A 14,512-nucleotide genomic window follows, 5' to 3' on the forward strand; every position below is an offset into this window, starting at 1 on the left:
GAATTAAAATCTAATTTTTTAGCTGAAATCTTGATTCATATACATGGTTAGTTTTGCTTCCTGTGTCTTTCTAAAGCAGTCCCATGATGACGATTGTCTTCCTACATCTAGTGTGTTAAGCAGTCCTGTTACATCATCTCTTCCTCAGACTTAGAAAGGAACTGATCAATTAGCATCCCTTACCTCTTGAGATTTGTATTTTAATCGTGCCCCAAGGCCTGTTCTTAATTTGACTGGGATACAACTCCAATGGATGCATTCAAAAATATGTATCCCTTACTTATGTGTATTTCAGTTTCAATGGCCATGGCCATACTGAAAAATGTCATTGGTATAGTTTTTAAGATCAGACTTATTTTTAATATATATATATACACACGTTACCATTCATGCCAACAAATCAGTTGCACATTTATTTTCAAGGCAGACATTCAGTGATTTTTACTGGCTGTGCTCAGTGCTACCTACACAAAATCTTTGGCTGAGTATAAGTATGCATGTCAGAAAATGATCAAGAAACCTTAAATGACAATCAACTCAAGCTGTAATTATGAGCCTCTAATCATTCCATACTTCCAAAATTCAGTTCACATTGTTATCACACTTGTTTTTTGTTTATTTTCTAAAAGCAGCTTCCTAGGCTATACCCCTATAAAGATTCTGGGTTAGTGGGTCTGAGATTGACCCACAAAAGTGAATTTTTCAAAATGCTTCAGGATCATTACTATTGACAAACACTTTGACAAACATTAGCTTAGAAGGATCTCAGACATATCCAATAAAATCATTTTTCTACTGTGATTATTACATCCTCTTATTTTACTTATCTTTAAAAAAGATTTAGTATTACAAGGTTGAAACAAGATAGATTCTTCACTGAGGAAGAAAATGAAATGCATTTCTAATTCTAGTTATCACATTAGAGATCTTGAAAAGGCAAATAAAACTTTTCTAGATGTTCCACATCACATACTGATAATCAACATAATCACATTTTAGGACAAAAGAAACAGTACTACATTCCCCCCCCCCCCCCCATGTGTCTGGAGAAAATAAAACTTAGAAAGAATTGGGTTGTATACCTGAAATCTCAAATTTCCACCCATTTTCTTACTTACCCTTCAATACACAACTATTAAGCAGTTATTAGATATTAGATACTATATTTGTGTGAGACTACAAGAATCATATTTTCTCTGCTTTCTCAAAATTAAGTGTTTATTGCCTCTCTTGGGATTCAAAACGTGTGTCAGTCCTTTAATATTCTGATATTTGGAGAGCTAATATATACAGTGGCTGTTAATTGGTAGGGACTATGTTTGACTACTACAGGATCAATGGACATTTAAATAATACTTACTCAATTGACTTCATATTTGCTTATAAAACTATTTTGAGATCTAATTACTTATCAGTTATATTTAATTTTTTTCTTTAGGTATTTGCAGACTGAGAGTTTCTATAGCTACTTCACCCAGCTTCATGAGTGTTAATATCTTATATGCTCATAGTAAAATTATTAATACCAAGAAACTGACCCTGATACAATAATATTTACTAAACTACAGATTGTATTCAGTTTCACCAGTTTTTCCATAAAGCCCTTTTCTCTTCTCCAGGATCCAACCAGAATATCATGCCGCAATTCATGTTATGTCTTCTTAGTCTCCTGTAATCTATGACAATCCCATTTTCTTTCCTTTTCTTTCATGACCATGATACTTTTCAAGATTACTGGTCAAGTAGTTTGTAGAACATTCCTCAGTTTAAGTTTGCCTGATGTGTTCTCATGCTTAAATTGAGTTTGTTCATTATGGGGAAGAGTGCCAGAGAGCTGATACGAATGCCCTTTTCATCTTGCGAGTGGCTATATGATGTCATTAGCAATTGCACTAGTGACGTTAAACTGAATCACTTATACTAGTGTCTGCTGGACTTTTTCACTGTACAATTATGATTCTTTTCTTTGTAATTTATATACATTTAGGGGAGATAATTTAGACAATGTAAATATTCCATTCATACTTTTTGCCATCTATCAATATGTAGCCCCTTCCAATTAATACTCTGGTATTTGGTGGGAAATTTCCATTCCCCATATTCTTTCAAGATGTTTTTGTTGAAATTATTCTGTAAGAACAAGTTGTTCTTTCTTCCCTATGTATGCACACATGTATTCATTTATTTATTCCAAAATGCTCTCTTTGATAATTATTTTGCTCTACAGGTTATTGTCCAAGAGTTCCATCTTTTATTTTGTTGCTTAAATTGTTCTAGATTAGCTAATGAAGCTATCATCAAGTACCTTCTGTGTATTTTGCCCTTTGGACCTGCTCTTGTGCTTTTATTTTTTCCCTCACTTATATTCTGGCAGCACAATATGCCATGGGTTCATCTTATATTTTCTGGGACTCATCTCTAGAAAAATGTTCCTCAAGAATCTCTGATGTCTTTTATGGGAGGATGGTGTTTACTTGCACTCTTTTTATGTGTGCACTTGCATTCTTCCCTTAAGAATATGTCATTTACCCTAAGAATGCAGCAGCCCAGTTTGAAAAAGACCCTATATGCACCCCTATGTTTATCCCAGCACTATTTACAATAGCCAAGAAATGGAAGCAACCTAAATGTCCATCAGTAGATGAATGGGTAAAGAAGATGTGGTACATAGACACAAGGGAATACTATTTAGCCATAAGAAAGAAACAAATCCTACTATTTGCAACAACATGGATGGAGCTGGAGGATATTATGCTTAGTGAAGTAAGTCCAGCAGAGAAGGAAAAACACCAAATGATTTCCCTCATTTATGGAGTATAACAATGAAGCAAAAATGAAGGAATAAAATAGCAGCAAACTCACGGGCTCTAAGAAGGGACTAGTGGTTACCAAAAGGGAGGGGTGAGGAAGGGCAAAGAAGACTGTGGGGTATCATGATTGGTGCACATGGTGTGTGTGGGGTCACGGGGAAGACAGTGTAGCTCAGAGAAGACAAATAGGGACTCTGTGGCATCTTATTACACTGATGGACAGTGATTGCAATAGGGTTTGGGGGGACTCAATAATAAGGGTGAATATAATAACCACATTGTTTTTCTTGCGAAACCTTTATAAGAGTCTATATCAATGGTACCTTAATTTTTTTAAAAAACTAAAAAAAACAAAAGAATATGGCATACACATTTTCAACTCTTTTAAATTTCCAAGTCTTTGTAATTAATAATTTTTCAAATGAAGATCTAAAATTGGAGACCACATTCATTCCTATGTCATATAATTACATTAAATTACTGGTTTAATTATTAAAAAGCATAAATATCTAGTCAGAAACAAGATCATCTCAAAGTGAAAAAGTAGATTTAAAAAAGGGAATTTTTGCTTGGTTGGTTCTCTTAGTGATGGCTGGAGAAACTATCTTTGTATATAAACAAAGTCTTAGTATATCTGAGAAGTTAATTTTTGTTGCCCTTCTATATTTTAGTCTACTGGGAAAATTCACCCTACCAATTTATAGCTTGAGTAAGGAATCTTTAAAGAAATCTGGATTCCTTGTGGTTTCAATGGTATTCCTGAACAATACCTCTGTCTATAATTTTGTAATATTTTTGAAAGGCTATTTCTTCATTTCATTCCTTATATTTGATTTAATGTGATTCTGCTTTCTTAATTTTGGACCAATGACCATGTTCTCAAGTCAGTTTTTGAGTAAAAAGAACAGAGTAACTTTATGCCCTCAAATTGTATCTTATAAAATCCATTGCTATTTAAGGGCTGAAGAGCATGATTACTCAATGTAGCTTCATTAATTTTCACATTATTTGTTTAGACTTTTTCTCTTATTCATGAGATGTTATTATGCAGTGCATTCATTATATTTCTGTCCATAGGTTATAATAGTTAAACTTTTAAATAAACATAATTGCATCGATGAAATTATATATCATACAAGTCTTTTGGAAAATAATTTAGCAAAATATTAAAATGAAAATATTCATGTTTGTTTCACCAAAGAATTCTGTTATTAGAAATCTATTGAGATGAAAACCATTAGAAAAATGAAGAAGTTTTATACACAGACTTTATCAATATACTATAAATTAGTTTGTAAAATTTTAAAATGCAAGTTTAATATAACACAGGAGACGAATACTCTCGTAGGCCTAATATAGAATTAAATTTTAGTCTGTGATTACAAAATATTCAGAACGCTACATGCCATGTCCTAAGGAATCCCTTATTAGGTAAGAGGTTTGTTTTTTTATTGAAAATTTGGTTATAACAGTGATTAGTTATAAAATGCAATGCTTTTATGATGAATTCAATCAAAATATTTGACAATGGGATTATGCAGGCTTCATAGAAATAATGAAATAAAATTTGCAATAACACATTTGTTACATATTTATATAACTTTAACCATCAAGAGATAAGAAAAAAGTCTGTAGAAATAGATTTTAACAGATAAGATTTATTATTATAACAGATATCTATTCTATTCAATAGATAATAAACATTCTCTTCAAAAACTTAAAACCAGTGTTTATTGATAGGAAGTTAGTAGAGATTCAAAATAATAATTTGAGAATTGGAAGGATCCAGATTACACAGTGACATAAAATTACTTTAAATTGAACACATTTTGGAATTAACAGAGGCAGAAAGAGGGTTTTCCTGAGTTTCCTTTACCCCATGAAAAGAAGAAACTTCTGAGGGTGAAGCTGCCATAAATGTTCTCTTCCAGGGATATTGCAGGAAGGAGACAGAGACCACCTGCTCTGCATACTGAAAGATCACAAAACTTTATTCCCCATTTGTTCTGTTAAGATCCCATTTGTTTTCCCCATAGAAGCCTTTTCTCCTTTTCCTTGACCCCTTCAGAGAGACATATACACCCCATCTCTAATTACTGAGCAAGCCAGTTTATTTGTGCACATATGAAATATCTCTGTCTTTTCTCCCTTTCATCTGTCTTCTGTCAGTTTAATTTCCAGATACTCAAACATAAACCTATGAGGGTAAAGAAAAGTCGTCTTCCCTCGCAGAATACATTGCATATGTATATCTACATATAAGCAGACACAGATACACATAATGCATGTAATATGTGTGTGTGTTGCCAAAAGCCAATGATGAATATGTCTTTACACATATGCTGCCTAGAAAATACCATTCTTTTCTTCTCCCACAAGTCCCAAGGTATTTAACAATGTACCTGCCTGTAGCATCAATAAATATTCCTTAAATGTTCCTGCTTGAAAATCCATGATCACTGAGCAAATATTCTTCTCACAATAATTTTTCTCATTGCTTCTTTGGCCTCTGTGTTTCTCACACCATAGGTCACAAGATTTAGTACTGGCAGCAAAAGGGTGTAAAAGACTGACAAGATTTTGGCTGTATTATATGGGCAGCTAGAGCTGGTTCCCAGGTAAGTAAAAATCACTGTCCCGTAGAAGAGAGTCACTATGGTCAGGTGGGAAGCACAGGTGGAGGTGGCTTTAAATCTGCTCCTCCTAGACTGTATCTTCAGGACAGTGAGAAGGATTCCAAGATAGGAAAACACCACTATCAGGAAGGTGGTCACTGATGTCATTCCAGAGAGGACAATAAATAAAATCTGGTTGGACTGGGTATCAGAACAAGAAAGTTGAAAAAGTAATGGGATATCACAGAAAAAATGATTAATGATGTTGGGCCCACAGAAAGACAGACCGAGCAAGCCGCTCAGGTGAGTGAGGGAGTTGGCGCAACCTAGGAGGTAGGAAGCAGTGACCAGGACGAGGCAGAATGTGGGGGTCATGCGACCTTTATAGTGAAGTGGTCGGCAAATGGCCACATACCGATCATACGCCATTGCAGCCAGGAGGAAGCATTCAGTGGTCAGGAACATGTTGACAAAGGAATACTGAAGGAAGCAGCCATAGTAGGAGATGACTTTCTGTCCGGCTATGTAGTTCACCAACATTTTAGGAATAAAGACCGAGGAATAGCAGCAATCCAAGAAGGCCAACTGGCAAAGGAAAAAATACTTGGGGGAGTGGAGCAGGGCACTAGCCAAAATGACTGTGATAATCCAAACACTGCCCAACACAGTGATGAGATAGATGAGGAGCAACAGCGCGAAGATGACAGTGCTCAGCTCAGGGTCATCAGTCATCCCCAGGAGGATGAATTCAGTTATCACGCTGACATTTCTGTCAGCCATTTATTTACCTCCCCTACGAGGGATCTGCAGGGAACAGGAGCAAAAAGAAAATCACCAGAGCACAGCTTGCACATATGAGTTCAAATGACTGGCATCTTGAGAAAACCACATTTTAGTTGGTAATAGTATTTCACAGTAAATTCAGTTCCTGAAAGCATAAATAATTAGCTTGATATGAAACTTTAGTTGGATTACTATTTCACCAGGGGATATGAATTGGCGTTATGTACACATGAGAACCTTTGGAAAAATAAAATCTCCTTGGAAAGCCTCAATAGGAATATTTGTTTAACAAAAATACTTCAGGAAATGGATCCTTGAAAACACGTGATTCCAGATTTCAGGCACAAAGCAAGTACCTTATACTCTAAAGAAGATCCCTTAACAAAGAACAATAACAACAAAAATCATGTAGCTGCTGGGAGCAAGGGGGTTTCCCAGCCCAGGCCAAGTTTCCCATGAATCCGAGGAAACCGAAGCAGGACAAGGGGAAGGGCAGGTTGGGAGAAAGGGTTTCTATTGCTCACAGCTCGCTCAGATTCGCTGGCCAGCCCTCACTCTGTCGTCTCCAGTCCTCTCCAGCTGTGGTACCTGCACTCTCCTCCCCCCGCCTGCCCCTTCCAGCAGGTACTCCCTGGGCGTGTCCCTGGTGACTGGCAGGTATCAGACAAGTTAGGTACCAGGAAAGAAGGGAGGAGAGAATGGCCGTTTTCTCCCCACCCTTTGCCGCAGATGGACCAGAGGCTCTGCTGTGGTCAACATGCATCGGTATGTAAATGGACTAAGGCCAGGCGGGAGATTATGGAAATTCTGGGTGAACACTTCCATTTACCCCACAAACCTCAATATTTAATGCTATATATTCGAGACATCTAGAAAAATTACTCTCTATACATGTTTTAAATTTTGACAAACTATACACATGACACATGTGAAACAATAAAAGCAATAAACAAATTAGAATATATAATATAGGTATATATGTAATATCCAGTAAAACTTAACAATTACCAAAAAAAATGGAAAATGAGAAATAGGGATGTCTAGAATAGAGAATGAAAAGAAATTCAAACTTTATTTTTTATTATAACATGTCATTATTAAAACACTTGTATTCTCTGCTACTCCAATAGATATTTATCATTTCATCTTCTGATTTTTTATAGTATTTATTATTTAATGATTTGAATTAGCCCATACCAGATTTTTTTTCATTAAGTTTCAATCAGAAAACTTTCTCAATATTGAAAAATTGTTTGTTTTAATAAAACCGAGTATTCACAGTATCTCTAGGGATTCTGTCCTCCAAAAGTCCTGAGACAGATAAAAACACAAGCCAGAAACTACAAGAAAGAACCAAGCTTTCTCAAAAGCTCAAATCTTCTGGGAGCAAGGGGGTTTCCCAGTCCAAAAGCCTCAAATCTAATTGCTAGGACAGCGTGTATGTTTTTGGCACATTAGATCACATTGGATTTGGCTTTTTATTCAGGAAAAGTCAGATCATTCAATTAATTTTATTTCAACTTTATCACATAACTCAGAATACATGAAAAGATTCTGATATCTAATATATTTGGGAACCTGTTAAATAATATTTAAGGAAAGTTTTCTTTACTGCAGGACTTACAAGAATATGTACTACACTGCTGCGCTTTGGAAATTTCCACTACGGAAAATAAATATAAGGCATGTTTCACACGAATTTGACAACAGAATCTACTTTCACTGAACACTGATGAATATGGAGTCCCACCGTCTTTGCTCTGGAATAATGAAATTTATTCTTTACTGAATATAGAAAGAAGAAGACATGGGTGTGGATCTCCACCCTCTACTGCAATCAGTGTGATATACAGTAACAGTTTGAACACTGCCAACCATGCCACAAGGTAGCTTTGGTTATATCCATTTTAGCAGAACACCAGAGGCTTAAAAGAATGACTAGTTACCTTTTCCCACATTAAGTTGTGATTTCATGTCTTACTCTTACTTCCTAGCCTAATTATTAGTTTCATCTGTAAACCATTTTTCAAGAGGTAATTGTGAGAATTGAAAAAGAAAATATGACAAAACTGCTCAACACACCATAGATATCCTCTAAATATTTGCTATATACTCCAAGTAAAACAAATAAGGACTATAGACCCCTGTGTGTGTTAACATATTGAACATAAAGTAATTTTGGGGATCCTTGCTTTTTTGGTTTAGTTTAGTTAGCTTTGTCTTGACTGACTTTTCATTTACCAAACAGTAATGTTCATCTGGACCACCTTTCATGCCATTGTTCTTTTGCTATCAAGTCATTTATGTACAATAATCTAATCTAAGCATTGTTGAGATAAAATTAATTAAAATTAATAAAATTAATCTTAGCTTTGTCAAGATAAACTAAAATTAGCTTTGGTAACAGGACCAAATGAATCACCATGCTTTTCCTCAGATTTTACAAAATTCAACAGTTTGTAATAATTAATCTTAGATTTTAAAGAATTTCTTTCAATAAATTTCCTCTTGGAATTTACATAATTACATGAAGCTTCAAATACAGCTTCCCAAGAAAATAAAAATAGATCCACTAATTATTTCAAGACAGCCTGTTGACCTGGCAAAAGTGTAATTCTGTTTCACTTATCTCAACCATTGGAATAGATCTGAAGCAGATACTTTCTTTCTTCACATTCCATTCACAACAGTATTGAGAGCTGCTCTTTGTGATAACTGGAGAAAGTGTTATAATTCCTTTGTCAGAATATAAATATAATACTTACCTGAAGGGAAGCTTGGTTCTTTCTTTTAGTTTCCGGCTTGTGTTTATATCTGTCTCAGGGCCTTTGGGGGACAGAATCCCTAGACATACTGTGAATACTCAGTTTCATTAAAACAGATAATGAGAGGCCTAGGGAAAGTAAGTTTCCCCCACTGTCATTCCAAATTGTAGCAGTTCACTTATTTGGCCATTTCTTTGTTATAGAGAAAATTGTCACACATGTTCTTGTCTCACCTATATGAGGCTCTAGAAGGAAAAGCTGAATTATTAAAAATGAACTCCACTGGTGATAATTATGATATACATAATGTCATTATGTATACATATTATACATAATACAGATTATTTTTAAGTTTTAAAGAGTGTTAAGTTCAATTTGTTGATGCAATACTATGCGATTCTATGTTGACTGAAATCAACATGACAGTTACGTTTCAGAAAAAGTTTGTTCAGTCTTAGTGAGAACCATGGCCCAATAGTAGTCCTTCAGCATATTCACATAAACTGCTCCCAAAACCCTTGGTTTGGGAACATCTTAAATACTTGTCTTACAACAGGCGGTGGGTGTAGGGAAGAGGTTATGTGGTTCAGTATATCGGGCAATGTCCTGAAAGAACAGACAATGGATAGGCTGATGCCATGTGTGTGAGAGGAAGCAACGATTAGGATTGCTAATTATTCTCCTAAAGGATTGTACTAGAGACAAGAACCAGACTGGTTTATGTTCTTTTGAGCATTCCTGGCTGGTTTTTCTCTGGTCATGGGTGCAGAGTGGGGGGCTGTGAATTTGGTGACACAAGCAAAAATGGCTGAAGGGCGTCTTCACAGCACAGCAGATGATATGGCTGACTTGGGGGCCTCTGCAGCTTGCATAGTGCTTTGCCTGTGGGGCCACCAGGAGGAACCACAAAATTTCATTTTATTTCACATATAAATACATTATTATTGGCAGTCATTATGGACAATATGCACCTCTTTCAGTACGATACCCCAGAGGAAGTGGAAGCAATTACTAAGTAGAATTTAGGGCTGTGTGTGTGTGTTTTCATACACTAGATTACCTTTTTAATATTAGAAGTAATTTAGCCAAGTTAAGACACTAAGATGAATTTCAACTTCAACATTTTTGTCACTATACTGACTGGACATAAAAGGAATGTGTAGAAATACTAGGTAGGCTGATACTTGGAGAATAGAATGGAAAATATACAAGGCAGTAAATACAGGGTGAAATGATAGGCTAAATGTTAAAAAGGGGGAGAGGAGAAAAGAAGAATAAACAAGTCCCCAAGATTCAGATGCAATCAACCAGTAAACACTGCACAAGCACCAGGTGATGGAAGTTTGCAGTAAAAACTGAACATCTGAGGAACCTGAGAATGCAACATGAGAGTCTATGAATTCCAAGACTTCATAAGGCTTATCTACAAGTAATTGATGCAAGATCTATGGAGAGAGATGTGCCTTGGTTAAACTGAAAAAGAATTGAATTGGTAACGCTGAATTGTGCTGCTTTTGTGGGGGAGTGTAGACAATTATTAGAGCTTTTTTAGATTTGAGTTTACATGGGATGCCTATCTGTTACTTAGATGTCCATGATTCTGAGAGCTGGAATTTGTTCACAGACCACATTTAACACAGGACAACTGAAAATTGCCCTCAAAGTGGGCATCAACATGATCACATAGTTTTTCACAGCACACGGCGAAATTTCAAATTCCTTGCTTTGGCTCTTGGGTCTTTTAATAAGTAACAATCACAAGCATAATGCAAATGTAGCATGACCAAATTTGAGTGATGCCAGCAATTTATTTCCTTGATGAGCTGGACCATTTTCCAAATGACAAAGTTCAAAGCCATACACACGAAATAAAAAAATTAAGGCATATTTGGTAGAGATTCTCTGTGGGCTAAGAGGAAAGTTCTATAAGGTAAATATCTGCTGAGCCCTGGTTTCTCTGAGTGTTGATGTTGAACCATAACTGATTTTATATATGAGGTGAAAGGATTGGAGGGTAAAGTGCCCATTCTCAATTTTTTCCCTGATACTTTGGTATAAGAATTGATAGACTAGTATCAGACATTTTACTCATGATGTCTTCATTTGCCTCCTACTGACTAGTTATTGCTACATTTAAGGACACTTGGAATATGTTTAACTCAGTTTCATTTACTGAATCTCTCTCTGTATGTAAAAGTCGTTATAAATTTATAACATATGTATGATATGTTACTCATATAGGGTATTTTACTCATTTTCCAGTCTGTAGTCTACAAATCTGCCACAATGTCCTTCATTTGCCACAGAACTCTAGGACAGGGATTTTCTTTTTAATATTTAAGCATCTGGTTCTGTTTAAAGGGTTATATAGCAACTATTTTTTAGGATGAGGTAAAGGTCAGCTTTAGACAAAAACAAAAATCATATTTTTTCCTGTAATATAACTCCTCACACACATAAACTGGGTTATTTTAACTGCATCCTGGAGGCCAGCCCTTTCTTTTATAAGGTGTGTATTATGACAGAATTCATTAAAAATTTATGAATAGTTCAATTAATTTTTCTGTTTCAGTTATCTTGTTTGTATATCATAACTTGTATTTCATACTCTGGGATATAAGACAAATGCTCTGAAAAATTATAAAGAACTATATAAAATTAGGTTTCCTTATCATTACTATTATTTTTTATTTCATTCTGAAAATTAAAACTTTCATATAAACACACATTTGCATGAATGCCTCATATATAAATGTCACATATATGTTATCTTATGGGACCCAATGTCAAATATGAAATGATCTTGGAAAACTGGGAAGGGCTATATAAATGTTCCAGGACGTTCTTGGTGCTGTCATATTATTTTATCTTGAAAAGTAACCTTGAGGATGAATTTCATGAATGTCCAATACAGTAAACATTTCAATTTTTCAATTTGCACCCTTCACTATTTTTCACGTTTCATTTCACTACCTTCACAGATACTGGAACGGTTCACTTACACAATTTTGGCAGTCACTGGAGGAAAAAATTATAGCTTTATCTAGTCTACCGTGCAAATACATGGATTAAAATTTATAGAGCATTCAGCTGTCTTATTGTGCTTCTGAGTCTCATTGCCTCCAGTTACTTCAGTATTTAAAATAAACTCCAAAAGTTAAATATAATTTCCCTTGTAGGTGATCATATTCTCTAGAATACCTTTTTGTTTTCCAGAAAGGACAGTCATAGCAATTTAGGAAAAAGATCATTAGGAGCAATGCAGCAGTTGTGGGCCTGAGTTTATCATTATGTGTCTGTGCATGGAATTTGAATTAAAGGGAAAGCAATTGGCTTCATATGTTGTCCTTACCTGGCATACACAGTATAACTTTTTATTTTTCTATGTAAAATACCTTCAGGGAATTTTTTACTTAATGCCCAAAGACAGTTCTGAAAGATCCTTAAAGCAAAGAGGGAAAGAGTTTGATTGCTGATTCCCTAATTAACTTAGAAGTATCTTTTCTAAACATGAAGTAAAAATCTTCAAAGTAAGATTTCTTTGAGTATTAGTGACCCTTCCACGAGGAGCGATAGTAGGATCTATGGCCTTCTATCCAGTTCAAGTTCATATGTAATCGTGGAAACCAAGGCCAGGAATGAGGATATGGTTTAGACAAATTACCATGAGCGAAAAGGCAATCTAGAACCTAGTACCCTTTCTATCTTTGTGTTTCCACATTTACTCTGAAGAATGTCTGGCTATAAATAATCAAGGCTAATTTCAGGACAAGGGTCTGCCAATTCTGTGGATGATTTAAGTGCCAATATTTTTGCTTTGAAGGTATTCTACTTACTTCTGTGCTCAATGAAGAGACTGAGCTAAATGACATTTTATTTTTTATTAATTTTGTATCTGTGTGTGTGAGCTGGTGTGCCTATAGATCAATATTTTCATTTCTACCCATATACAGGAATGAAAATTCCTTCAACTTTCCAGACACAACAAGCCTAAATCTTAGTATGGTTTTTAGATTAGTTTCCACAATAACCAGCCATATGTCCTCTAATATATATTATCCTTCTAGGCTTTTATCTTCTGTTATAAAACAGAGGGTTTCAATTAAATAAAATAAGATTCCTTTGGGCTCAAGCTTTAATTAATTCATATATATGTCATTATCCAAAGCACTGGTTCATATACTATTTTGGGAAAATATGAAATTAACAAGGAAAAAATTTCATTTCTGTGGCCCTTTTCACAGCATCCTTCACTTCCTTGTTCCTTAGGCTGTAAATTAGTGGGTTTAACATAGGAATCACCAGAGTATAAAGCACAGATACCACCTTTTCTTGTTCTAAGGAATACTGGGAGCTTGGTTGAATGTAACTAAAGCTTATTGAACCATAGAATAAAGTCACAGCCATCAGATGTGAAGCACAGGTGGAGAAGGCTTTGCGTCTGCCCACGGCTGAAGAGATCTGCAGGATAGCAGCCACGATGAAGATGTAGGAGATGATCACAGTCAAGAAAGTGAGCATGGCAATAATGCCAGAGAAGATTAAAAGCAGCAATTCATTCATGGATGTGTCAGAACACGCCAGCCTCAACAGTGGGGGAAGGTCACAGAAGAAGTGGCTGATGACATTTGGTCCACAGAAGGAGAGTTTCACCAAGCCAATGGTGTGTGTCAATGAGTTGATTAAGCCTCCTACACAAGACCCGATGACCAGGACAATACAAAACATTTTAGTCATTGCCACTGTATAAAGTAAAGGGTTCACAATGGCCATATAGCGGTCATAAGCCATTGCTGCCAGCAAGAAGCCCTCAGTGGTAAGAAGTGACACGAATAAAAAATATTGCACAATGCATGCAGAGAATGAGATGGTCTCCCGTTCCACAAAGAAGTTCAGCAACATTTTAGGTGCAAAGACTGACGAATAGCAAGCATCCACAAATGACAGGCAGCTGAGGAAATGATACATGGGTGTTTGGAGTTTGGGAGTTACTTGGATTAGAAAGACCATTCCTAGATTCCCCACCAAAGAAATGGCATAGATCAGCAAGAACAACACAAAGAAGATGACTCTCAGTTCACCACGTTCTGTCAGTCCCAAAAGGACAAACTCGGTAACTAAAGTAAAATTAACAGCAGCCATGTGTTTGTTTTTCTTGGCACCTGTTAATGATAAGAACACTGGAATTAACTGAGACTAATTCTGCATCACTATCAAGATGACTTGGCATCCCTAACTAGCTGTGCAGCTTGAGTTACTTACTTCTTTTCTCTGGTTGTTTTATCTGTAATTGGGAAAATTAAGCTAGAAAGTCTCTAGTCTCTTCAGGCAATGTTCATTTTCCTATTCCATACGGAAATTCCATGAGTGAAAAAAAGAAAACTTTAGACTCTTAGCTTACAGATGAATTCAAAATGCTGGTCTGAATGTCAAGAAGAAAACTAAGGTGAAATGCATTCCAAAATAAGTCAAGAAAAGTCCAGTTTATAAAGTACAGTAACTAAAATGCAAAATTTAGTCTGTCCCATCTGAAGTTCCT

At 35.6% G+C, this 14,512-nt stretch overlaps 2 protein-coding genes across 2 annotated transcripts; both read right to left on the minus strand.

The window, feature by feature from the left end:
- Nucleotides 1–5,266: 5,266 nt before the first annotated feature.
- Nucleotides 5,267–6,205, minus strand: LOC108383456 (olfactory receptor 5J3-like). The gene has a single exon (XM_017639950.3). It carries the CDS (start codon nucleotides 6,203–6,205, stop codon nucleotides 5,267–5,269), a length of 939 nt encoding a protein of 312 aa, XP_017495439.3.
- A 6,971-nt stretch (nucleotides 6,206–13,176) lies between these two features.
- Nucleotides 13,177–14,124, minus strand: LOC108383450 (olfactory receptor 5J3-like). Its single transcript, XM_017639944.3, has one exon. It carries the CDS (start codon nucleotides 14,113–14,115, stop codon nucleotides 13,177–13,179), a length of 939 nt encoding a protein of 312 aa, XP_017495433.3. The 5' UTR covers nucleotides 14,116–14,124.
- Between the last annotated feature and the right edge of the window lie 388 nt (nucleotides 14,125–14,512).

Source organism: Manis javanica, chromosome 11 (assembly GCF_040802235.1).
Source record: "Manis javanica isolate MJ-LG chromosome 11, MJ_LKY, whole genome shotgun sequence".
Classification (NCBI taxonomy): domain Eukaryota; kingdom Metazoa; phylum Chordata; class Mammalia; order Pholidota; family Manidae; genus Manis; species Manis javanica.